The 26,836-nt window shown below is 36.0% G+C and overlaps 1 protein-coding gene, 1 long non-coding RNA gene and 1 pseudogene across 4 annotated transcripts in view; 2 read left to right on the top strand and 1 right to left on the bottom strand.

Annotated features, from left to right (window-relative positions):
• Nucleotides 1-6,829: 6,829 nt before the first annotated feature.
• On the top strand, nt 6,830-9,900 carry LOC132303082 (ATP-citrate synthase alpha chain protein 1-like). 2 transcript variants are annotated; one of them, XM_059800158.1, is made up of 5 exons: nt 6,830-6,968; nt 7,435-7,515; nt 7,918-7,988; nt 9,270-9,446; nt 9,677-9,900. In XM_059800158.1, exons 1-4 carry the CDS (start codon nt 6,941-6,943, stop codon nt 9,360-9,362), a joined length of 273 nt encoding a protein of 90 aa, XP_059656141.1. In that variant the 5' UTR covers nt 6,830-6,940; the 3' UTR covers nt 9,363-9,446; nt 9,677-9,900. The 2 variants fall into 2 exon arrangements, 1 of the variants encoding a protein (XP_059656141.1); XR_009481089.1 differs by lacking the exon at nt 6,830-6,968 and having other exon boundaries at nt 6,975-9,446; nt 9,545-9,900.
• A 599-nt stretch (nt 9,901-10,499) lies between these two features.
• LOC132304879 (ATP-citrate synthase alpha chain protein 2-like) lies at nt 10,500-12,251 on the top strand (annotated as a pseudogene).
• A 6,296-nt stretch (nt 12,252-18,547) lies between these two features.
• The window catches only part of LOC132303083 (uncharacterized), a 44,315-nt gene continuing 36,026 nt past the window's right edge, over nt 18,548-26,836 (bottom strand). For both annotated transcript variants that reach the window (XR_009481090.1, XR_009481091.1), the window contains 2 exons: nt 18,842-18,944; nt 18,548-18,753 (listed from right to left, as the gene is read on the bottom strand). This is a non-coding gene — a long non-coding RNA (uncharacterized LOC132303083). The remainder of the gene's footprint in view (nt 18,754-18,841; nt 18,945-26,836) is intronic.

The following is a 26,836-nucleotide window of genomic DNA, read 5'->3' on the forward strand; positions in this document are numbered from 1 at the left end:
CCTGGCCTGCTGTTTGCTTGCCCAAGAGCTGTGGTGGGCTTAGTTTCAGGAGCTTGGAAATTGCCAACACGGCAACATGCCTAAAGCATATTTGGAATGTTGTCTCCTCACACAGGGATAACATCTGGGTCAGTTGGGTGAGGGTTTAGCTTATTCGGAATAGGTGTTTATGGACCATGAATATTCCTCAGGTGTCTCCTAGTAATTGGAAGAAACTTATGCAGTTAAGCGGTGTGGCTAGGTCAATGATCAGAACAAGGGTTGGATGCGGTTCATAAACCTTCTTTTGGGATAACAGTTGGCTTCAGGGTGGGCCTTTTACCTTCAGAGCAACCCCGGGTTTCATTCGTGACTCACACATTCCAGCTGCATAAAAGCTCTCTGCATTCTCTTCAAACAACCATTAGGAATTCCCAATTGAAGTCATTCAACAATTCCCCGATCTTTTACTCCTCGATCCCCCTTATAATGCACCTGATAAAGTATAGTGGATTCCCTCACCAACTGGTGTATTCTCGCTTACCAATACAATGACTTGGCTAGCACCTCATTATCACCCGCGACCGTGGAATCACTTGGTATGGAACTCCTTCTCCATCCCACGATGCAAATTCAGCTTGTAGCTTGCTGTGCAGAAGCGGCTATTGTAATACCCCTAATTTTAAAAGGATAGTCTCGGTATTTATTTCATGATTTTATTACATTTTTAAATTCATTATTTGATTATTTGACTATTTGTTTAATTGTTTAATTGGATTATTTGTTTTAATTTAAATTGTATGCTTATGTGGTAATTGAAGTAATTATTTATTTGATTTATTCTTAAATAGTGTGTTTGCTTACATGAATTTATTTGTAGATTAAATGTGTTATTTTATTTTTATTTTAAAAATAATTTTTAAATAGATAGTAGTAATGAACCAACAATTAGGTCGCATGGACTACTTGAATATGAGTTGATTATGGGTACGGATATTTACCCATATATGGATGGTTGTTTATATATTTGATTATATACGTATATAAGGATAAACTGTTATTATTATTAATGCTAATAATAGTAATTTTAGGTTAGCAGGTTATATATATAATTATAAATTATATGTATATATTTGATTGTCATGTATAGGATATTATATGTATACGTAATTATATTATATTTTCTTTTATTTTCCCTTAAGATAGCCGACTTAATATTGGTTTGGGATTAGGGTTAGCCTATATTATATATAGGTAAAGTTGTGTCTGCGTTTTAGAACCCTATTCACGTAATAGTGGAGACAGAGAGAAAGAACAAAGAGTTTATAAGAGAAGGGAGAGAGGAGGACGAGAAGGATTGGCCAAGAACCAAGGCTGAACCAAGGAGAGGAAGAAAGGGTATTGTTCGTGGGTTGAACCAATGGCAACAGAGGAGTTAAAAACAGTCAAGGATTGCTGAAAAATCTAAGAAGACGATGTTGAGATTTTTATCCGAAATTTCAAAAGCAAGTTCTTTATCTTACTCATTTCCTTAGACCTGTGTTCTGTGCATGTAATACCCCTAATTCTCAAAAGGATATAACTGGAATTTATTTATTTATTTTATATGCATTTTAATTGATTATTTGATTTGTGTGCATTTGAAATTGTTATTTATTTTATTATTTGCGTAATTGATTAATTGTGATTTATTTATTTATTTTACTTTAATTATTTAATTGTAATGGGTTATGTGTTTTAATTTAATTGTTTATTTGATTATTAGTGACTTAATTGACATGTATTTTTGGTAGCTTAGAGTATTTACGTGTGTTGTATTTATAATTATGTTTAGGCTTTAATTTATGTATAATGGGGTAGCCGACGTTTCAATGGACTGGGATTAGGATTAGGGTTTTAGAAGGAACCTATATATATATAAGATAGTAGGATTTGCTAGGTTACAAACCCTATTCACGACATAGTATCTTGAGAGGAAAAACAGAGGAAAACTAGAGAAGAGAGAAACAGAGAGGTTTTAGCTATAGACTGAAGGTGTGCCACAGAGGAAGGAAGAGGTTGATGGTGGAATAGAAATGGAGTAGTAGGAAGGTTGCCGGTAGTCGTCCGTTCGTCGAAAACTCCATAGACGGCGGTGAAGATTTCAAACCGGAATCTAAAGGCAAGTTTCATTCTATCTCCTTCCTGTAAACTTGTGTTCTGTGCATTCTCTATAGTCTCCAGGAATCTAATTTAATTATTAAAATGGATGTTTATGCGTGATAGAGTCTCTGTACAATTTTAAACCCCTGTTCGCTTTTGAAACTATGAACTGTTGTGTTTTTGTTTTAAATTTTTTTGTCATTAATTTCACAAGAGAATTTGAGGAGTTTCTAGGATTTAATGAACTTGAATTGAACCCTAGGAATGTAAGAAAAATTCTAGAACGGAGGGTTGAAATTCGCCAGACGCGAAGAAGATAAACGGAGAAAATATAAACTGTTGCGTTCGTGGTTTAAGCTTTTGCTCGGTAATTCATGCTGGAATTAAAGAAGTTTCTAGGCTTGTTAGGACTTAATTTGAACCTTAGAAATCTTTAACAAAAGGTGGGACAGAGGGCGGAGGCTTGCCGGATACGAAAAAGGCAACACAGAGGAAGCAAAGAAGGAAAAACGGAGGCTGGGGAAGTGGAGGCGGCTCCATTGAAGTGGAGTCGGCTCCACAAAGAGTTGAGGCGGCTCAACTAAAAATTGGAGCCGGCTCAACTTAAAATTGGAGGCGGCTCCAATTTTATAAAGTGCCCAGTACGTGAATTTTGTGATTTCAGGGCTCCAATGTGTGTTTAAACTTGGTTGGATGGATTTGAATGATGTAATTAAATAGGATTATACCCAAGAATGATTAATTATACCCATGAATGATTAATTCATGTTAGGAACTTGATCAACTTGGGATTTAAAATTAAATTCACATGCGGTTTACGGCTTGGAAGAAATTAAATTTCTTGTCATGATGTTTAAGCAAATTTAATGGAGAGGTTTTAAAATGATGTATTTAATCTATTCAAAGACCTAGAATTATTGGTTGAGGCTATGGGAGTGGATGTCATGACTTTTAATTATTAATTAAGCATGCAGTCAAGGAGGGTGGAAGGGTTAATTTCTAGCGTGGTACTAGTAAATTAAACGGACTAAAATAAAAGTTGTTTTGTGAGGTTATATAAATGAAATATATAATGTATGGGTCCCAGGAATGTTGGTTTCTACTATAGTTATAGATATCATGAAATTTAGATACTAAATTATATGCTGTCAGGAGCAGTGCAAGTTGTAATTACTAGTCTCGCTTTAGAAAACTAAATGGACTAGCATGGAGGTGGTTTTGGCATTCAAATAAAATGTATTCAGTTTTTATATCTGAGTATAATTAGATCATGCTTCGGACTTATAGTTGGGGATTAAATAGTCGCCATAAGAATTAAATATTAATTTACATGCCGACAAGGATTGAGGAGGATTTATATGCTAGTCTTCGTTTCAATAATGTAAATGAACTAGTATGGATGTATTGGTTGGGAATTCTAGTATAATGTGCAGTTATAATTCTGTTATTCATTATATTATGTTATGGATGATAATTGCTGAACTGTCATAATTTCTGTTCTGTCAATTATATGGAAATGGATGGCTTAAATTGTTTATCAGTACTTTAACAATTTAAAAGGAGGATCTATGATTATAATCATATACTGGATGCATAATAGGATCTTAATAATACCTGTTTTCTATTATGTTGGTTCATGGATATACTTGATGTTCTAATGAATGTGCATCACTGGTGGATCATTTGCATTATATGTACCGGTATGGGACGGTGACATATCAGGGATGGATTAGATCAAAAAGCTAAGTCCTACCCCTTCATGCATACAGAATGGATTAACTAAAACAGTTAAATCCTACATGGATGCATGTCCTGTCAACTAAAACAGTTGAACGACATAACGGATGTTTGTTTTATCTTTCTGCGTTAGGAAGGAATTTATATATATATTTATGGTACCGTGATACGAGCTTGAGTCTCCTGATCACGGTTAGGGTGCGTATATTACAAAGGTTAAGTAGCTAGATATAGCTAATGTTCCTTAGTAAGTCTAGGTACTTGGCCGCTGAAAAGCGTGTTTTATATGTCACCTTCTACCCAGGCTGAACTATGTTATAGTTTAATGAGCATCCTATAGTGTGTATATATATATATGGACTATTGTAGATATTGCCGAGCTATCAAGGATGTATTTGCGTATCGGGTTTATGTACGGATTGTAGTAGATTGGAACTTGCATGTGGGCTTGACCCACTTCTATTTTTCAGGTATTCGCCAGTACCAGGCTTAGAGTTGGATCGTGTTGATGCAGATACAGACACTCACTCTTCCGGTTATATAGGATTTCCTTTCTATTTTGGTTTTGGATTTTAATTCTGTAAATTTATTTAAAGTTTTGGAATTAGGGGTCCACTAGATGGATTCCCGAGTTATACGGATTTAAATTATATTAATTTATTATTTAAGGTTCGAGGATTTTCATTTTAGTTTTCTTTCAGCGCATTATTATCTTATTCTTAATTCAGTTTTATTCTTGCTTGTTTATATATTGACAGTTGGTATCCCTCAGATCTGTGCTCGGACTTGATCACCCGTGGCTCTAGAATCGAGGTGTATCACAGTGCATGCCTAGATAATCTCCAGGATTTAATCGAACATTAAAATTGGACTTGTTTGAATGTTAATTCAGAGTTTAAACTGTGTTTTGTGTTTTTATTCTGAGTTTTCTGTTCATCCAGGAGGAGATAAAATGTATCAAGATATAAAGCGGCAGTTTTGGTGGACAGGTATGAAGAAAGACATTATTATTTTTGTCTCTCAGTGTAGTACTTGTCAGATGGTCAAGATCGATCATCAGAGGCCACCAGGATCTCTACAGCCACTGCCTATACCAGAGTGGAAGTGGGAGAGCATTTTTATAGATTTTGTGGAGGGATTGCCTAATTCATTCAAGGATTACAATTCTATTTGGGTCATTGTTGATAGGTTGACTAAATCAGCTCATTTCTTGCTTATTCGCACTGACTTCACATCGGAGCAGTTGGCAAGACTTTACTTATAGAGGTTGTGAAGTTGTATGGCATTCCGTTATCTATTATATCGGACGGGGATTCGAGCTTTGTGTCGGGATTTTGGAAGAGTTTTCAATAGGCTTTGGATACAGAGTTGCATCTTAGCACTGCTTATCATCCTCAGACTGATGGACAGACCGAGAGGGTTAATCAGATCATAGAGGATATGCTTCATTCTTGTGTTCTTCATTTTAAGGGCCACTGGGAGAATTTTTGCACTTGTGGAGTTCGCGTATAATAATAGCTTCCAGAAGACTATTGGTGTGGCATCGTTTGAGGCATTATACGCCGTCCATGTCAATCTCCTATTTGTTGGATGGAGGTTGGAGAGAGCAGATTTCTGGGTCCTGAATTCATTAAGGATACTTCTGAAAAGATTGCTCTTATTAGGAATCGCATGCGCACTGCCCAGAGTAGGCAAAAGAGTTATGCCGATCATCATACTCGTGCATTAGAGTTTCAGGTTGGGGATCAGGTTCTACTCAAAGTGTCTCGTATGAAAGGAATAATGCGCTTTGGGAAGAAAGGGAAGTTGTCATCGTGCTTTGTCGGCCCATTCATGATTATGGATTGAGTTGGAGATATGGCTTATCGGTTAGCACTTCAGGACCATTTGGATCGTATGCACAATGTGTTTCATGTTTCCATGTTGCAGAAATTTCTGCGAAATGAGGATCGTTATCAGCATATTGATGTTGGTGAGATTGAGTTGCAGCCGGATGGAACATATATGGAGCCACCATGTCGTATTGTAGATCGTCGGGATCGAATTCTTCGCAATAAGGTTATACCTTTAGTGCGTAGAGTCACCATAATGAGGCTGAGTCTACTTAGGTACGGGAGGACGCCATTTGCTCGCCATTTCTTGAAATAATGGAATATATATTTATAAGAATAGTTATGAGTTCATAATAAATGAAGAATTTTAAGTGCAATTTCTTTGAGAGAAGTCCACAAGAATAAAATATATATCAAATATATTTAAGAGTTAGAGAAATAATTTTGTACGACATTAAAAGTGGTCCAATTCTTTCATTTTCTTTATTGAATTTTGGAGACTAACTATTAAGAGTGAACAATATGAAGGCTCCTATTTAGTGACTTAAGCTAATGAATTACAAGCAACTCACTCCTAAGTAACAATCCTTTTTGTGCCTCATTGGCTTGGGAGTTGGCTTGTGTAGTCAACCCTTATGTTGGGAGTTCGAGGTTTGGTGGAGAGAGAGGAGAGAAACTCGCTCCAAGAGGAAGTTGTCAGAATAGTATGTTTATCTAATAATTATTTGTTAATATTGTTCATACTTGTTAATGTTGTTTTTCGTCTTTGAAAAAAAAACAAAAAATGTTTAGTTAAATAAAAAGTAGTAATTTTTTTGTTAAACATCTTGCATTGGATAGTAATAGTATACCTGACGTTGGCATTGTATCACTTTTGTTGTTATAATTAGCTTGAATTGAAAATTAGATTGTAAATCAAAAAATGTTATCAATCAATTGAGGAAAAAGTACTCTAGCTTGTCAAATTCAATAGCGAACCTGAATTGGATAATAACATATTATTGTAAATTTAATTGTGCAAAAATAGCATAGCAATATATATAGAGCGTTTAAGCATTGTTGTGTAATTTTTAATTTTTTCTTTCAATTATCAACCCTTTTATAAATAATATAGATATTTCATAAGTCTCATGTTGAGATTTCTTTTTCATTTCTTTTCTTAAAAGATGTGTGCAGGATATGGATTATGTGAGTGGCGGCATGAGCACCCCGTGACATAACCCATGTTCAACATCATCGGATGTTAGAGAATGTATCTCTGCTCTATATTTACTTTATGTATGAACTCTAACATCAACCAAATCATTTCTTGAGACTTAAATAAATAAATAAGAAAAACGCAAAATTTTCAACTATAAATAGACCCAGCTAAGCATGAAAAATTTCAGCGGTTGTTCAATCTCTCTCTCTCTGAATCTCTCTAAAGCCTCGTTTACCTTTAAATCAACGACATTTAATTTCATTTTCCTTTTTCCCATATAATTCCAAGCTATGATCTCAACATATCTCTATTTTTTTCATTAATTTACAGTAGATCTGTGTTGGTGCGATTTACTGTACAGTGCTTTTCTTCTAAGACGATCATTAGATTTTGTTTCAATTGTTGAGTTTAAAAATGTAACCTTGTGTTTTTGTTGAATTTAATTTAGATTTTTTCTAATTTTATGAAATTTTCTTTGATGCTTGTGATCTGGGATTGTAGATTTGAGATCAAATTTTAAAGATCATGGTTTTGTGAAAACAGGTAAAGAAGAAATGGCACGTGGGAAGATCAGAGAGTATGATTCCAAGAGGCTGTTGAAGGAGCACTTCAAGAGGCTCTGCGGTAACGAATTGGTTATTAAATTGGCACAAGTGTATTTTCTTATATTTATATCTTTAATTTTTGGGCATATTGAGTTCATGGATTGACAATGACAAGCTTCTTAATTTTTGTATAATGTTTGTTTCTGCTGAAAAAAGTCTCCATTTTTACTATTCTGTAATCTTTGTAGTCGAAACACCAATGGGCATTAGTCCAAATGGTATGACCTCTCATCCCAAAAAGAAATTTCAGAGTTCAAATCCTGCTATAGGTCAATATTGAGAAAAAAAAAAAAATACTTATAGTCAAAATATTTATTATTTATTAGAGCACTTGTGGTTAGGGAAAAGATTAATCTATACCTACAAGTGCAACAACTGAGCTTCCCGTCACACCTAAAGTGTCAAATGGATTTTAAACTAGGTGCCAAGACCATTCTCTTTCTGAAGATCCACTGTGCTTTTCCGTGCCTAATGATTCCAAATATTTGTCATGTAAGTTCAATATCATCAAGAACTGACTCTCACAAAATCTAAGTTGATGTCTAAATATTAACATGTATCTAGTTTCAGTATGTACAATAGGTCAATATCGTAGTTTTGGTTCATGGTTAAATGTTCTACTTATTTCATCGTATGAGAGAGGGAAGTTTCTAGCAATATCATTCTTTGAATATCTTAAATTGGATTTTTAATTTGCTTGAAAATTTACATTGTTTATAGAGATTTGATCAGATATGTAACAGAAGTTGTATTGTTTATAGAGATTTGGTAAAAACTTGTAACATTGAATCTGGTAATTCTAATTTGTTCTTGCAAAAGATTTATTGATAGGCTATAAAGCATGGAAATGGACACGGAACACAGGTCGGTGCGACACGATACAAACACTACAGTATGACAAATCTAAAAAAAGAAAAGAAAAGAAAAGAAAAGAATATGGACGGGGCAGGGATCCGAGAATAAATAATAATGTAATATATTATTATACATATAAAAAATTGATTTTTGATCATTTTGTCCACATTAGGAGCTTAGTGCTATATGTGTGTTATTTTTATTTTCTAGAACTTATATTATTTTTTCATTAACCTATAATATGATTTAAATTTGCATTGGAACCTATTTTTAGAAACGTAATTGTAAAACTACCCTGCCATGTCCTAACTGTGCCTTTGATGTGTCCCCTTTGTGTCGATGCCATGCGTAGCAAGAAAAAAATAATAATTATAAAATTTAAAATCAAACTCAGGGACACTCTTAGCCATGTTGGACAAGGGTCCGCCATGTCCTCGTCTTCGACGCATCCATAGCACCTCTAGAGGAGTATCAGTGCTTCCTAGGTAATCAGTAAGAAATCAGCAGAATTTGGAGCATCGAACATGAAAGGTTTTGGTTTTTGCACCAATCTTTTGAACCACTTTGGCTAGCAAGGTGATCTGTGATGAATGAAACATGAAATAGATGCTCTTTGTTACATAAGTCTGTCAAATAACCGGGCTTGACCTCCAGTATATCTTTTTCTAATGTTTCATAGAGCTTTGGGTTGTCAAAGAAACCAAGGCCTTGAGAGCGTGAAATAGATGCTGTTTGGAAATGAGAAACACTGATTGAAGCATGAAAAATATATATTTTTAAAATTTTGATCATTCATATTTGTTGAATAAGTTACCAAAGTGAAGAATGGCTTTAATTGATCTTTTATACAATACAAGCAGGGCAGTAAGATGCAGCTCGCTGAACTTAACGATGTGTTATGTCCTTAATGTGGCATAGATTACAGAATCAACGGATTTCAATGGGCTAGTAGAAAAGGAACCATGGCTCTCGTCAGGGAAACTTGTTGTGAAACCTGATATGTTGTTTTGAAATTGTGGGAAGAGCGGTCTAGTTGCGTTAAATCTAGATTTTGCTCATGCTGATACTTTTGTGAAAGAGTGACATGGGAAAGAGGTACTTCTTGTTATGTCGCTCATTTTAATAATTCATCAAGTTCCAATATAATCTTTTGATGACATGGTTTTTCAATTTGCATCTTCTTTGTTCAATAGGTAGAGATGGGGGATGTAAAGGACCTATAACAACATTCATTGTTGAACTTATCAAAAAAAAAAAAAAAAAACATTCATTGTTGAACAAAATATCCCACACAATGAAGAATTTTAACCATAATATTGTTTCAGAGCGACTTGGACGTAGCATAAGCTTTTCTGAATGTGGAGGAATCGAAATTGAAGAGAACTGGGACAAGGTACTTTTGATCATGGAATTTGCTGTTTAACCCTACAAAATGATAAAATTCTTCTGAAACCGAAATGGACTTTTTTCTTTGTAGCATGTTATTTTGTATATCTAAAAATTTATGGAAGTTATTTCTTCCATGTCCTGGTTAAAACTATATTTGTCCCAACAGGGGTGTCCTTTACATCAGAGATATGCACTCCACTTGTTGCAACCCTTCCCTTGGAGGTAATTTCTTTGTAACAGTATTTCCGTGGGCTATTTTCCTGCTCCTAGTTATTCCTTACTGCAAAATTTTAAAGTCAAAACGTCCTGGAACACTAAGAAAGAAAAAAATTCATGCGTGCAGTCATACGTCTCTTTCTGTTGAATTTTGTTTTCTTAGTTACAAATAGGTTCCTTTCCTTTTCTATTGATATTATGCAAAAAAATGAAACAATTTATTCCAATAGCTGTTAACTTACTTTCATGTAAGGTTATGTGGTATTCTCTCTGGGTAGCAATTCAGCCGCAACTCTATTATCCAGATCTAGGGTGTACATGAGGAGTTCATTAAAGTGATTTTTACTCTATTTTTTGGTATGATGAGAATCTTTAACAGATACTTGTGTATATATTTACATTTGAAGTTGTTAAGACAACATTAAATCCTGTTGTAATTTACTTTAACTTTTTGGAAATTTGTTTCTTATGTTAGTTTTGGACTTCACTTTCCTTGAGATGAATCCTTTAACATTGATCGATGGAAAGCCTTAACCTTTGGATATGAGAGGCCAACTTGATGACACTGCTGCTTTCAAGAACTTCAAGAAGTATAGTATTTCTTAGTGATTACCACCTTTACTTTGTTTTTTTCTTTATTAGGTATTCTCTTTTTTTTTTTTTTTTGGGTATGGAACTCGAGCAATTCAAACATATTCATTTTATAATTTTATTAGTCTCTCCCCTTACAAGACTTTTCTCTTGCAGGTGGGGCAATATTGAATTTCTATTATCTTTCGAAAGAGTTATGAGTCCCTACTGAAAGCTTAATACATGGTCTAGATGAAAAGGTATAAATAGATGCTTTAAATATTCGATAGTTGTTTTATTTACAAATAAATCCCGGCTTTAAGAAAAATGTAAACAATTAGAGTTGATTTGTTCTTGAATCTCAGCATTGTGTTTAACCCAAAGCAAACCCTAGAGTGGTGGCTTGCTTCTTGAAACCCAAAAGTTTTTGTTCTTAAATTTTTTGTTTTTTCCTATTGGGAGGGGGAAGAGGTAAAACATTATGAAGTTGCATGCTGTTCAATGAATTTCTTTACCCACAAGGATCTTATTAAATTTATGAGTTAGTTATTCGTTTGAAGCAAGTGCATCCTTGCAGTTCACAGTTAAATTTTCGAGTTTGTTATTTGCTTGCCGACAAGTGCATCTTTGAAGTTCACTGTTCTGGACCCCAAGGGCTGAATTTGGACTGTTGAGAAGGTGCTAGTGTCATCTATGTGGATACGGTGTGGTTCTCATCCGATGCACTTGGGGCTTTTATTAACTTTTAACTCTCGCTCTCTCTGTGCACATCATCGTCGTCGTCGTCATCCTTGTCCTTTTACATGGCAACTAGTTTAACCTGATCAGGTTGGAGATATTGGCTATGCTTCCGAGCTTGGGAATTATGCTGAATATAGTGGAGATGCCAATGAAGAGGAGGTGTTGCAGTATGCCAGAGTTGTAATTGATGTAAGAACTCTTCCTCTCTGCTCCTAATTTAATGTTACAGCTCCACTTTGCAGATGAAGAATTGTTAGCAAAACTAATTCTACATTTCCTTCAATAAACTTAATATATGCTTTTATCAGGCTATGCAATTCTGCTTATAGCAACTAATTCCCTGAATTCTCCACTACAGACTACAGAGTGCATTGTAGACCCCTTGTAATAGGTGGTGGAATCGCCAACTTTACCGATGTTGCTGCTACATTTGATGGCATTATTAGAGTCTTGAAGGAGAAGGTAAATATTGTATCTATCATGGCCATGTTTATTATTCTCAACGTCATCCTCTTGCTATAAGCACAGTGGCTGAATCTGTCGTATGTAAATAGGAATCAATGCTTAAAGCCGCGAGGATGCACATATATGTAAAAAGAGGAGGTCCAAGTTACCAAAGGGATTCTGCCAAAATGCGGACACTTGGGGATGAAATTGGCATCCCTATTGAGGTACCCATACATTCATGCAACCCAAAAAGCATTCCCATGTTGGTTTAAACTTTAAAATGATGCGGAAAATTTCGTGGACTTATAATCGTAGATTTGAAAATACTGAAAATTTTCTCTTGTTTGTATGCTCTCTTGTAGGTTTAAGGACCCGAGGCAACAATATCTGATATATCCAAACGGACAACTGAGTGCATCACTGCAGCTGCACAAGTCTGTCAACTCTTGTAGCTATTCAATTTAAGTTTTACTATTGTGTTATTGTACCTGAAAATGTGTTGGTGGGTTTAATTATTATATCCGTCTTTGATATAAATGGGACCAATAATGGGCTTGCTTGGTTCCTGAGAATAGTTTTTTTGTTTTGAAAATCTAAAAACTATACAAAAATCTGTCTGGTCGACAGTTTCTGAGAACTACTTTTTGAAAACTAGGACTGATTTCCGAGTGCAACCAAGCAAGCCCTAATTTTCCCTGGGAATTTAGTCAGTAATCACAATATTGTTGGCAAATCAAATAGCTTGCGTTGTCTTTTGAGCCCCCTGGCTTTAACAAAAACATGCAAACAAGCTACATTAGAAAGCAATCAGCCTGCCCCTCACTCTGATATTGAAGGTAAAAAATTATGAATTTCCAAGGAACAAAATAATAGAGATTCAGATGCCACAATGTGAATTTTAAGAGGAAAAAATGAGATTCAGATATATATCTCTGGGATTAGAGTAACAAAATATCCAGCCTGAAATTTAGGTTTATAAAGTTTCTCATAAAAGCATCTGCAATTCCTCATCATCTCAACTGGGCTAAGTAACAAGTGGTGTATGTTGAATAAAATAAAAATAAAAATTCAAATCAAATCAAAGGATTTAAAAGAGGTTGATTCATGGATTTGGATATCAGGTAAGGAAAAAATTTGTGTGAGCTCCAAAAAAAAAAAAAAAAAAAAAAAAAAAAAAATTCCTAGTTTTGCTAAATAAAATAAATATATAAATAAATAATTTTTTTTTTTAAAAAAAAAAAGAAAAGAAAACTAGTATGCCATAGTTTTATTATATAATTTAAATAAATATATTTATAAAAATAATAATAATAATAAAAATAATAAAACTAGAAAGGCTTAGTGCCGAAGCTCAGTTCTAATTCAAACAAAACAAAAGCCCAAAACTGCAGCTATTGGGTCTTTATATCTATAAATTTAGTCTGGGACTGCAACTGGGGTTGGGCTTATTGTTGGGTTGGGCCTAGTGGTCCTGTTACAACAGTGTAAACGTCCTGATAGTATCCCTGTTACAACAGTTGATCCCATGAGGTCTTCCCAATTATAAGGTGATACGGTAATACAAAAAATCTCAAAATAAAATAAAATTAGAACATAGTAATGACATGGATACATCAAAATAATAATAATATAATATATATAAATTATATATAATTTTTTTCATTTTATCCCTATAATCATAGATAAACTAATAAGTTAAGAGTTTGGAACCGGATGTCTGTTATTTTAGATTTTATATTATTTTTTTAATTAACCCATAATTTATTCTAGATTGCATTGAATTATAGTTTTTTTTCTTCTTTTAAATAATTACAAAATTATCTCACCGTATTTTTTTTTTCTTTCATGAATGACTTATCTCACCGTATTTTAAAAGTATTCAAAAAATATTCTTACTGTGTACATATATAAAATAAAATATTCATTATTAAAAATATTTTTAACCGTAGCCCACACGTGATCGAAATGTATCTGAATATAGTATATGATTCCACCCTGTTCGAAGTTTTCATGCTTCTAATGTTTGGGCACCTTTCCTAAGATGCAGGCAAACCAGGATAAAACGTGACGTAGCCAGTTACTTTCCTCTAAAACCATTCTTTGGCTGATAAAATAATTGAAATATAGCTGACACAGGGCCAAACATCGGATCCAAATCTGCTCTAGTGCACCTCTCACTGGAGCAGGATCAGTGCATATCCAATGGCTGAGATGAAACCACCTCAACCCATTTGCCACGTCAGCACTCAGTCAGCATTTACACAAAAAAGTTACTGATGTACTATTTTTATTTACCACATGTACAAATACTCTATACACTTATACTAATATACCATACACTTATACATTATACGAAATCAGAATACATAATTTACAATTACATTTAATAATTTTTTGTTAAAATTACTTTCAACTTTACCGTTGGGGGTAAAATTACAGAACCCTAATTTGACTCCTCTGCTCTTCGTCTTCGTTGCTTCCTCTGAACGTTCTTCCATTATTCTTCTTCCTTCCAACTCCTGTACTATCCTCTTCGTCTTCGTCTCAAGTTCAAAATTTCAAATTTTAATGGCTAGGTTAAAATCTATAGCGAGGAAGAAAACCAATAAACGTACGTTCCAGGTATCTAGGAAGAAAAAGTCAATTTCTACCAATGACGCAAGAACAGAGAACGTCTCACATGAAGGACAAACCTCACGTGAAGGACGAAGCAGTGTTGGTATTTCCGGTGGCGAGCAGGATTTGGTGAACCAGCCTCCCATAGTGTTCTTAATGTATAGGTAAACATTGATTATGGATTGGTTTGTTTTAGGGTTTAGAAATTTTATTCAGATTTTATGGTTGGGAATGGTGAAATTGAGTTTTGGAAGTTAATTTTTTTAACGTGTTGGGAAAATATTATGATGTTAAATGCAATTGATGCATGATACATGTGTTTAAAAGTTCGTATAATAATAATTTGTTGTTTCCGAATATGAAATCTTCCTACATATACTCAAAGTGTTTATGGTTGTTATTATTAATTTAGGAATTGTGAGATTAAGTTGTGGAAGTTAATTTTTTTAAGTTGGTAGGTCAATATGTTGATGCAATATAAATAATAAGTTAATTTCATACATGATACATGTTTAGACAAGTTGTGAGCAAAATAAATTGATCTGCCCAACTTTTAATTTAGTAATTGTATTGTATTACGTTACAAATAGTAGGTGATGAAATATGCAAATCTTCCTATATATATGTTGAAAGTATTTGTGGTTCTTATTTTTAATTTATGAATTATAAAACTGAGTTGGGGAAGTTAATTGATTTAACGTGTTAGAAAAATATGTTAATGCAATATGCAATTCATACACGATACATGGTAAAATAAGTTGTGATAATATGCAATGCATACATAAAGGGCCGAGTGCATTAGAAAGTACAGGACAGAGCACTCAAATCATGACAGGTTACCAAAGGCAGTGATGAATACGGTGCGCAAATTGCTAAACAGATATGGAACCATGGATCAGAGAGAGTACAAGACAAAAGGAAGAGTACGACAAGCTTCCTGAAAAAAGAAGGGCCCCAAAAAAAGAAATGGTGATTAAATTTTAATGTAAATATTTTATTTGATGACGAAACCCAGAATGTATGCATGATGTGTTATAATCATATGCCTTTGAAGCAGAAGAAAAGGGAAAAGATCAATTTGACCCAAGGTGCCTGGCACAAATGCTCCTTTCCAAGTTCCGCAAAGCAGTATCACAGCTTGATGAGGAAAAGATAAAGGTTGTTGAGTAGGTTGGATTTGGAAAATTACTGGAACTTAAATGTTCTTTTTTGTCCCGGGAGTTATGTATGTATTTAATCAAAAATTTTGATTTTGAAAAATGTTGTATAAAAGTTGAGGACATAAGTTATATACCCATTCATTTAGTTGATATCCACTCTATCCTTGGCATACCATTTGGCCTTATAAAAGTGCCGAAAAATAATCAGTTTCTTGATTCTAAGTGGATAGATGAAGGTGGTTATAAGGAAGCTGGTCGAATGCACCAAGATGTATTGTTAGAGCAGGTTTTAACGGTAAAGGGAATGGATGAATTCAAGCGAGCGTTTGTGCTATTTGCTTGCAGTACTGTACTCAGTCCCACCGGTTGTAATAATTGTCATTGGGGCTTGTTGAAAACTGTAGATGATGTGAATACAATTAGCAGTTACAACTAGTGCAGATATGTCCGTGATTGTTTGGTGAGAACCTCGGAACCATCTGCAGATGGCAAGTTGAAAAAGTCATACGATGGTTGTATGATTTTTTTGCAGGTATCCTTGGTTATGAATTTTTTTTTTTTTTTTGTGAATTACGTATTCATTTGATTCAACATAAGTAATATTTATTTTAATTATTGGTCTTTTAAATCAGCTGTTTTATCTGATACGTTGTGATGCGCAATACCGAGCTTATCCTGAGGGAGATATTAAAAGGTTAGGTTTTTGGACATCAGAGGTTGTACGATCACGCATCAGATGGGAGATAGGTAATGAAGGTTTTGGACATGGACAGGTAATTATTTTTGTCATGTATGGACAGGTATATTTACGAATATTATTTTGTATTGTTGCAAATAGTTATATATATATATATATATATATATATATATATATATATATATATATTATAATTTGATGATAGACTAGTGTTATCTAAATATGGAATGGAAATAGTTGATCTCTCTGAAGCCGAAGACATATAGCAGCAGTAGTGGTAATGATGTGCCAGCCGAAGGTGGTTTTGGCCCTTCTTTAAACATTGATTGTGATGATTATCATTTTTCTGACTCGGATGTGGAGGTAATTGTGTTGTAAAATACATTTTATGTATTTACAAGATATATTTGAAAAAGTTATGTGAACTAATTGTCCTTATTTTACATAGGTTTGCATAAGTAGAGTGCAAATGGACATACAAATGGCTGAATTAAGTGTATTAAAATCCAAAAGAAGTCTAACAAAAATGTTGTTTGCCTTCAAGAAGTGGGACATGCCAAAAAAAAGCAAAACTGTCAAGGGAGAACAAAGAGAAGAATGATGGGTTGGGTGGGCAACCAAGTGGTGCAGATGGTAATGGTAATGATGATGATGTTGACCGTGTTGAGGAATCAGGTGGGGATGAAGAAGTTGAGGATGAAGAAACTGATGGTGACAATGAGGAAGAAAGTGATGGAGACTCTGCGGATGGCAATGAGGCCAATGAGGAAGGTGAGGATGAAGAAAATGATGGAGAGTCTGGCAATAGCAATGAAAGAAGCGAAGATGAAGAAACTGATCAAAGAAGTGAGGAAAAGTGTAATGATGATGATGAGCAGGAGCAGGGTGAAAAGAATGAGAGTTGTTCTATTCCAACTCACAGTTTTTTGCTAAGTGTCGAGGAAAATAATGAGTTGAATGCTGTTGTTGCGGCCATTTATCGAGACAGTGAGTTAAGTTCGCACCAAATTGAGTTAACCAAGAATGAAGGACTTGTAGAGTTTGCAAGGGGGAAGAAGAAATTAAAGAGCTGTGGATATGCTTACGCTCCCTATGTAAAGAAAAACAATAAAATGGTTTGTCTCACCAAGGAGCAGAAACTGCTGTTGACATATGTGGGAAAGTTTGACGGAGATAGTTCGTAAGTTTTTTAAAGCACACTTGTCATCTTCTGCATTACATATGTTTGCGTTTGAATAATTATTGCATGTTTTTAGATGTAATGTGTGAGTATTATAGTTAATTTACAAGCGTTGTTATTAGTTGTCTCTTCACTGAAATAATTGTTTCCATGTTTGGTCGCACTATAAGTCATCATCAGATTCAAAGTGTATTCCATGATAGGTGGTTGTCCGATGATGTGAGTTAAATGGATTTCGTACATTACTATTGCATAGTTATGGTTATTGATGGTATAAAAATTGAATGTGTGTAAATGAAATGTATTTATTTAAAGGTGGTTAATTTCTTTGGGAATATACTAAACATGGAGCAAGGACCTGCTGGGGAAAAGTACTGCTTTAGTAGTAGAGCGGTACAGTTCATTATTGATTTCAATGTGATGAAGATAAAGACTAAAGGTGGACGCTGGCCTGTCCCACAACAAGTCTGGTCAAAATACAATAAGGATTCTGAGATAACTTTTCTTCCACATCCCATACAAGCGCAATTGGTGAGTATGTATTTTATTTATTGGATATAATTTTTTAAACCATAGTTTTTGTAAGATTAACTTTATATTGACCTTGGTGCAGTTATTATTCCCATCATGCATAGACGGGCATTGGTTATTGTTTGTGGTAAACCGTCGCAAGCGAATGGTGGATTACATTTGTTCAAAGGGAAGAACCCATACATGTAATTCGTATGTTAATTTGTTGGTACGTATATGCAGTTTCAATTGATATAAAGAATTTTACGTGGCAATATATTTAAAAAAAACTTGCTTTGAACAACAGAAAGAGTTTGCTGGGATTGTGTTGGGTGAAGATTTGACAAAATATCGTACGTATATACCGAAGAAAATACCCCAGCAACCTGACAGGTACGTATATTTATATTTACTTATATATTGCTCTTAATAGCTATTATGGGCCTGTAGGGAATTTATTTATATATTATTATTAACATGGAATAAATATTAAAAATTCAGACGTGTTAAAACATGTAATAGCTATTATGAGCCTGTAGACATAAACCAGACATGTTAAAACATCAAAATCTCATCAAATTAGTAACAACATAGTTATAAAAGTGATGTATGGGAGAAAGACATCGTAAGCTTAAGATAGAAGAACAATCAACATAGATAGCAACACATATAAAGTCTGAAAATACCTGCATTGCATAAATATTTAAAAAGTCTCCGGATACCCAAAAATGTCCCAGGTATCACAGGTATCAAATATGGACATACAATTGAAATGGTAGAATTATAATAATGAAGTTCTATCAGACAGGTTCATAATCTCTCGTCATTTTATGTGCCGGAAAACACTCAAAAAAAAACATTGCCGCCGTCTTGGACCTGAAAATTTTTGAAACAGAAAGTGAACTGAGCCAAGTCTAATGGTGTTCAAGATATCAGGAAAAGCCACCAATAAGCAGATACGTACATAATCAATTCGGGCGATCAGTAAGCAGTGCTATCACCCAAATGGCAATAGCAACACCAATTGCAACGCCATGAATAATTTCAGTTGATTTATCTTCTTTTTTCTGCAAATGCATTCCAATTCAAAGGAAATAATAAGTCCAAAAATGAGAAAGAAAAAGTAAAAAGTGTAAGGTTGCGAAAGTTTTTAAAGGCCTCTAGTGTTGGGGATTGAAAAACAGCATTTGCACAATTTGAAAAACAGCATTGTCAAAACGACATCTGTTGAGTTTCCAAAGGCCTCTAATCTCTCTTTTTTTCTTCTTCTGACCCTCATTGATTTAGTTATTTACCCTAGATTTTGTACCATTAATTTCACACTAATTACAGAAGCTAAAGTATAATTAGTGGGTAGCAATTTTCATATATATATATATATATATATATATATATGTTGTACTTGCTACTTTTTCTATATACATATACTAGTATAAATGCACATGGAAACCTCATAAGTATAGTACAAATAGACATAAACATTGTATTACAAATACGAAGTCCTGATTGATCTAAGTTTCAACAAAAAGAAACTAATCCTATGTTTGGTTGGACGGAAGGATTTAGAAGGGATGGATGAGAAGGGGGATAAAACCAACTTTTTTGTTTTGGTTGCAGGGAAGGGAAATGAGGGATGAAAGCAAGGAGGGATGAAGCATTCCTCCTTGCTGTATTTTTCTATCCCAATATTGGGGGAAGAGGAGAGAAAAAGAAGGGATAATTAAAACAAATATAAAATTCCATTTTTAACCTTACCAAAAATTTGAAATGTATATCTAATTCTAATAATTTTAGAAAATGAGGATATATTGGTAAAAAGAATATAAAAACATTTTATTCCCTTTCATCCTCTCTATTATCCATTCCATCCAACCAAACAAAAAAAGTGTCACCCCATCCATCCTTTCTATTATCCATTCCATCCAACCAAACAAAAAGTGTGAGAGACATTTTCCCTTCCCTAGGGATGCTTCATCCATTCATTCCCTCTCCCTTCCATCCATTCTCCCATCCCTCAAACCAAACAGAGCATAAAAGTCCAATCAAAAATATTTTGTCGAATTAACAATTAGGTCTACTACTATTGAAATTTAGTTATTAAGTTGGGGAATGGATTAGTCATGCCCACTAATTGAAAGTCATAAAATAGATTGGAATACTTTCTTTTTTTTTATAGGTAATAATAAATTAAAAAAGCGTTCAAATGGGGAACGCGTCCCTAAAACAATAATTCGGGGACTAAGGCTCCAAAGAATCCAAAAAAATAATTAAAGCATCAGAAGAAGAGCAAAAACTCCTCTTCACATAACTAAAGAAAGAGCGAATAATAACAAGTTTTAGTGTCGCCGTAGACGACTCTTTTCCTTCAAACATTCTACTATTTCTCTCCTTCCAAATGCTCCACCATACGCAATGTGGGACATTTCTCCAGTAATCGCGCACACCTCTGCTCACGCGACATCCTCCCCAGGCATAAACCAAATCCTTAGTAGAACGTGGCATTACCCAACACATGCCAAACAGTCCATGACTAAGATTCCAACAATCGTACGCCACATGGCAATGCATTAGAAGATGATTAACAGATTCCCCATCTTACTTACAAAGGCAACACCAATTAACAATGGCAATGCATTAGAAGATGATTAACAGATTCCCATCTTGCTTACAAAGGCAACGCCAATTAACAATACAATTTCCCCTCTTCCTCAAATAATCAATCGTCAGAATCTAACCCCACACAGCTGTCCAAACAAATAATGCCACCCTAGTAGGTGCCGAAGAGTGCTATATAGTTTTCCGAGGGAAGACAAAGCTAACAAAATTAGACAGACATAAGAATAAAGATCGTACTTCAAAACGACCGTGAGAAGAGGGAATCCACATCAAATAGATTGGAATACTTAAGAACAACCACGTGATGAAAGTCATAAAATAGATGCATGGACTGATTCAATTGTCCACCCGAAAAGCTATGGAAGAGATATAGGTGAAGATAACTTGGTGGATTTGAATCTGACCTGTAGCGAGGACCATAAAAACAAAAGTAGTTCATAAATTATTAGTATTAATAATTTTAAATTCGTCAAACTGTATTTGATCTTGCAAATGAGGAAGGGCATCATTGCCTATTTTAATTTATAAAAGACTCTACGAGATATACAACCTTGAGAAACCTGAAGATTATATTAAGCTGCACAATTACAAAACCTACTATGTGTACAACAATTACTCACAGTTCAAAGAAGAAAGTATTTTTCTCCTACAACATTCAATGCCTTTCGCTATTACAATCCTTCCTTTTTATACCTCTTTCATTCTTACACTAATTTTTCTAACTTGAAGCTATAGATAAGGACCATAAAAACAGAAGTAGTTCATAAATTATTAGTATTAATAATTTGCAATTCATCAAACTGTATTTGATCTTGCAAATGAGGAAGTCAGTGCTCTCATCTTGCCTAGTCGGACGTTTTGACGAGGTTGGAGGGTGTGACCGAGTGGGGGTAACACCTTTATCCGACTTACTGCTCCTTTTTCGGTTTCCTTCTCAGGCAGAGGCCAAACGTGTGCTGAAGGAAGGCCGACGACAGTGGGAATCTGTAACTCTGAGGATCGACGTGTGGTCCTTCAGAGTTGGGTGTTGTGGCATTCTTAGAGACAAAGGTCTCAAACAGATCTGGTTGTTTGGCCTTCCTCTGCATCTATGGTGTCATGCTTTGTTCGTCGAAGTGGGAGAGCTTTGTGGTGGGTACGTGAGATCTGATGCGGATGAGACTAAGGACGCTGAAAGCGTTCAGATCACAGTGAGAGGTTCGTGTTTATTAACGACAACACCTTCTACTGCAAGGTGGCGATTTGGGAAGAAATCTCGCCGGAGCTTGTTCCTTCAACGGAGAGCCTTGAAGGTAGTGACGGATCACACCTTATGACGGAAGAGGAATGGACTAAGATTCTCAGTAAAGGTAAAAAGGGGGTACTCGAGATTCAACAGTGGTTGAAGGATAGAGAAATCCAACAAGCAGTGAAGTATATAGGGGGAAAAAGACGAAGTGTTCAACACACGCCGGCCAAGCGCGTTGATGATGAACAGCGAAGGAATACACGTGGAGGTCGACGGGATGCTCATCCGGATTCCCTCTTATCCTTATCTTTAAGTGTTGATGATAAGATAGGGGAGGAAAAAACTAATTGGGCTGAGGTTGGTGGTGAGATGGGCAAGAAGATGTCAAGGCAAGCCAAGGGTGAGATCGGGCCTAGTCTTAATTTTGGGCTCACTCAGTCTAAACCCAACAGAACTTTCATTGGTTTTGGGCCTAATTGACACGTACAGACAGGGCCTACTGGATTCGGGCCGAATACACGGATCCAAACAGGGCCTAATGGATCTGGGCCTAATAGACGAAAAGGGCCCAAGTCTTCAACCGTCTCTTCCTCAAACACTAAGCAAGGCCCTAATCCTTTGGGGCCATGTAATGAAGAACAAGCCCATGTCAAGCCTCCGTCTCATTTCTCAAAGCGAGTCTTGCCTGAGTTTAATCACGTGCTTTCGTCGGATAAATCTAAGCAGACGATGATGGATGTTGGTCGCCATGGTTCTCGGTGGATTTCGAGTGAAAAGCAAGAATGGGTAGCACGATCTCACGCCTCTCATCTAGGTTTGATCTCTGTTCATTCTCAAAGCTCTCTTTCTACTTCTACTCCTCCTTCGGGTGGAGTGGTGAGAACTGGGGGTGGTTTGGAGGATGAATCAACTCAACAGAGGGGTTTTCTTGGGTCCTCAGGTTCATGGTGTGATGGGTCAATGTTGGATGCCTCAAAAGCCACAACTGGGAGCGTAGGTTGCTTCAATGGGGTGACAGTTTGCGTTGGGTGAGACCGCACTTCAAACTAACAAATGACTCAGTTGTAGCTCTACTTAAAGAGCTTCGGCTTTTGCTACGTTAAAAGGGCTGAATTGTCTACCATCTGTGAATGAGGTGAGTTTGTCAACTGAAAAAGATGATTTGGAAACAGAGGGGGATATGCAATTAGGAGAGGTTAATAGAGATTTTCCTTCTCAGCAGTATTGTTCTAATGACTCCTATTCCTGGACGAATATGGATCAACCAAATGTGGACTTAATGGAACCTTTGGCAGTTGTGCGGCCAGATTGTTTGGAGACGACCAATGATCTAGGTATGGAATGGGTAATTGAGAATATTGGAGCAATAAGTGAAGCCTTGGGTGTCTCTTCAGAGGTTTATGATGATCGAACCTTGTCTATTCTTCATGAAATGGTTGCTAGTAATGACAATACAGAACCTTATTGAGGCACAAAAGAAGTTAAAGCCAGAAAACATTTTTCGCATCGGAAAGGGGAACAGGAAGTGAAGAATCTGATTTCTTGTGTTAATTATGACGGGAAGGATGGGTCGACTAAAGAAAGGGGAAGGACCAGAAGTGGAAAATGGGGAGAAGGAGGGGAGTTTATCGTTTTTGGTTCTTGATGAAGCTACGACTTATTACGTGGAATGTTCGTGGTCCAAATGATAAGGACAAAAGAAGAGTAGTCAAGGTAGCTTTGAGGAAGTAGAGTGCCCATGTCGTTTGTTTACAGGAAACTAAGATAACTTCTATCACTGATAAGATTGTTAGGAGTCTTTGGGGAGGAAGGTTTATGGAATGGGAAGTGTTAAATGCCTCCGACACTTCGGTATCGAAGGTGGTTATCAAGTATGAACAGTTGGAAGGGTATTTTCTCTATGTCATGTGTGTTTCAGATGGGTGTTTTCAGGAGTTTATGGGCTTGTTATTGATAGTGACAGACCAGTCCTGTGGGAAGAGCTTTGCTACGTTAAGGGATTGTGGTCATTGCCTTGGTGTTTAGGCGGGGATTTTAATTCTTTTAGGTCCCCGTTTGAGAGGTCCACAGGGAATAGGCGGTCCTTTGAAATGACCATGTTTTCAGAATTCATTGATAGTCACTTTCTCATTGACCTGCCTTGGAAGGGTAGCCTTTACTTGGTCTAATGGTAGGGATCCAGTTACTTTTTCACAACCGGATAGTTTTCTGATTTCTGGGGCGTGGGAAGAGCATTTCCCGGATGTCTCTCAAACTGTTCTAGTTAGAGTGACATCTGATCATGTGCCTTTAGTTCTTGATTATGGTGGTAAGAGATCTAGACGCATACCTTTCCGTTTTTAAAATATGTGGCTCAGATCTGAGGATTTCCAAGGGAAAGTTCAGTCTTGGTGGGAGGAAACGAGTTTATAGGCTCTGCTAGCTATGTGTTAGCTAGAAAGTTTCAGATTCTAAAAAAAAGGGATAAAGAGGTGGAATAAAGAAGTGTTTGGGAATCTTGAATGGAAGCTTAAGGCACTATCTAGCCGTAATGGGGACAAAGCTCCATGACCAGATGGGTTTACTATGCGGTTTCTTAAAGAGAGTTAGGAGGTTGTGCGAACTGAGGGGATGGGCACCTTTCAGGATTTTTATTCTCATGGCATATTTGAGAAATCATTGAAAGCATCTTTTATTGCTCTCATTCCCAAGAAGGGCGGTGCCTCTGATATTAATGACTTCGGCCAATCAGCTTAGTGGGATGTATGTATAAGCTCATTGCCAAGGTTCTCGTCTCCAAGATGAGTAATGTTTTGGATGGTCTTATTTCAGAATCACAGAATGCTTTTGTTGGAGGACTGCAGATTTTGGATTCTGTTCTTATCGAAGGGGAATGTGTTGATTCTAGATTGAAAAGTGGGGTTCCTGGCATTTTATGTAAGCTTGACATTGAGAAAGCCTATGATCATGTTAATTGAAAGTTTCTTCTTTATCTACTTCGGAGGATGGGATTTGGAGATAGGTGGATAAAATGAATTGAAACTTGTATCTTGTCCGTTATGTTCTCTGTGCTCGTGAATGGTTCCCCTGCAAGTTTTTTTGCTAACTCGCGTGGTCTGAGACAAGGAGACCCATTATCGTCTTTGCTTTTCCTTATTGTCGTGGAGGGATTGAGCAGATTAATGAGAAAAGCGGAAGATTTGGGTTACATCAGGGGGTTAAGAGTTGGCAGAGATGTTGAACATCAAATGCAGATCTCCCATTTGTTGTTCACGGATGACACTACGGTTTTTTGTGAAGTCTCTCAACTCAGTTATATGAGATGCATTCTTGCTTGTTTCCAAGCGGTTTCGGGACTAAAGATTAAAGTTGGAAAGAGTGTGCTTGTTCCAGTGGGGGATGTTCCAGATATTTCTTCCTTAGCTGTTGTTCTTAGGTGTGGAGTGGGCACTTTTCCACTTCCTTACTTAGGATTGCCTTTGGGAGTTTCCTCTACAAGAGTTGGGAATTGGGACCCAGTGATTAATAGATATGAGAAGAGATTAGCAAGATGGAAAAATACAGTATCTTTCTAAGGGGGGGAAAGTCACTCTCATTAAGAGTACTCTCTCGTCCCTTCTTACCTACTTTTTATCTTTGTTTCATATTCCATACTCTGTCGCTGAAAGGATTAAAAAAATTCAAAGGGATTTTCTATGGGTTGGAAGGGGAGAGGAGTTTAAGTATCATCTTGTTAATTGGGAACAAGTCTGCCAACCGTTGAAAATAGGCGGGTTAGGCATTCGAAAGCTGGTCCCTTTTAATCAAGCTCTCTTGGGAAAGGGGTTATGGAGATTTGGAAAGGAACGCCATCGTCAGTGGAGAAGAGTTGTCTCATGTCGCTTTGGAGAGGAGAGTGTCCTCTCTCCCAGTCACTATTACTGGAGGAGTTGGTGTGTGGAAATTCATTCGAAAGGGCTAGGATGTTTTCTCTTCACACATTAGATTCAAAGTTCGTGATGGTAGACATGTTCGATTTTGGGAGGACCTATGGTGCCGAGATCAGCTGTTGTCTCACTCCTTTCCTAGACTTTACAGTATTGTAGACAATAAGCACGTCTACGTAATTGATTGTTGTCAACTTGATAGCAGTGGAGTTACGTGGGATGTGCGTTTTAGGCACCTCTTTCAGGATTGGGAAATGGAGGAAGTTTGTGTTTTTTTGGATACGTTGTATAGACAGCAGGATGTTGGCAAAGGGTGTGATGATATTTTGTGGGTCCTTTAGCTCATGGTAGGTATGGTGTCCGATCCATGTTCTTGTGTTTGTCCAACTTCGTTGTTCACGATTTCCTATGGAAGTCTGTTTGGCGTTCTAAAGCTCCTCTTAGAATCGCGTTCTTTGTTTGGACTGCCACATTGGGAAAGATTTTGACATTGGATAACTTGACAAAGAGAGGCAACATCATTGTTAATTGGCGTTATTTATGTAAAACAGACGGTGAATCCGCGGATCACATTCTTTTGCACTGTCCTGTGGCGTACGATTATTAGAATTTCATATTTAGCATGCTTGGCGTTTATTGGGAGACAATGCCCCGTTAAAGAACATGCTCGTGATTATTGGAGGATTGTTCCACATTGTGTTTGGTGGTGTCTATGGCGAGAGACGAATAACAGAAACTTTGAAGGAAAGGAATCGTCCTTAGCAAATCTGAAAATTCATATTCTTCGTTCTTTGTTCAATTATGTAAGAGGAAGCGCATACTCCTCGATTGATGACTTCTTTGATCTTTTGGATGCTATTGGTCCTTAGGTCTTTTTTCTTCTAGTATTAGGGACGCGTTCCTTTTTTGAACGCATTTCTAATATACTTTTTACTTATCAAAAAAAAATGAGGAAGGGCATCATTGCCTATTTTAATTTATAAAAGACTCTACAAGATATAAAACAACCTTGTGAAAACTGAAGATTATATTAAACTGCACAATTACAAAACCTACTGTGTGTACAAGAATTACTCACATGTCATAGAAGAAAGTATTTTTCTCCTACAACATTCAATGCCTTTCGCGATTACAATCCTTCCTTTTTATACCTCTTTCATTCTTACCCTAATTTTTCTAACTTGAAGCTATAGATAAGGACCATAAAAAC

Source organism: Cornus florida, unplaced genomic scaffold, assembly GCF_030987335.1.
Source record: "Cornus florida cultivar Cherokee Brave unplaced genomic scaffold, ASM3098733v1 CherokeeBrave_3.0.0_Hap2_Chr04, whole genome shotgun sequence".
NCBI lineage: Eukaryota > Viridiplantae > Streptophyta > Magnoliopsida > Cornales > Cornaceae > Cornus > Cornus florida.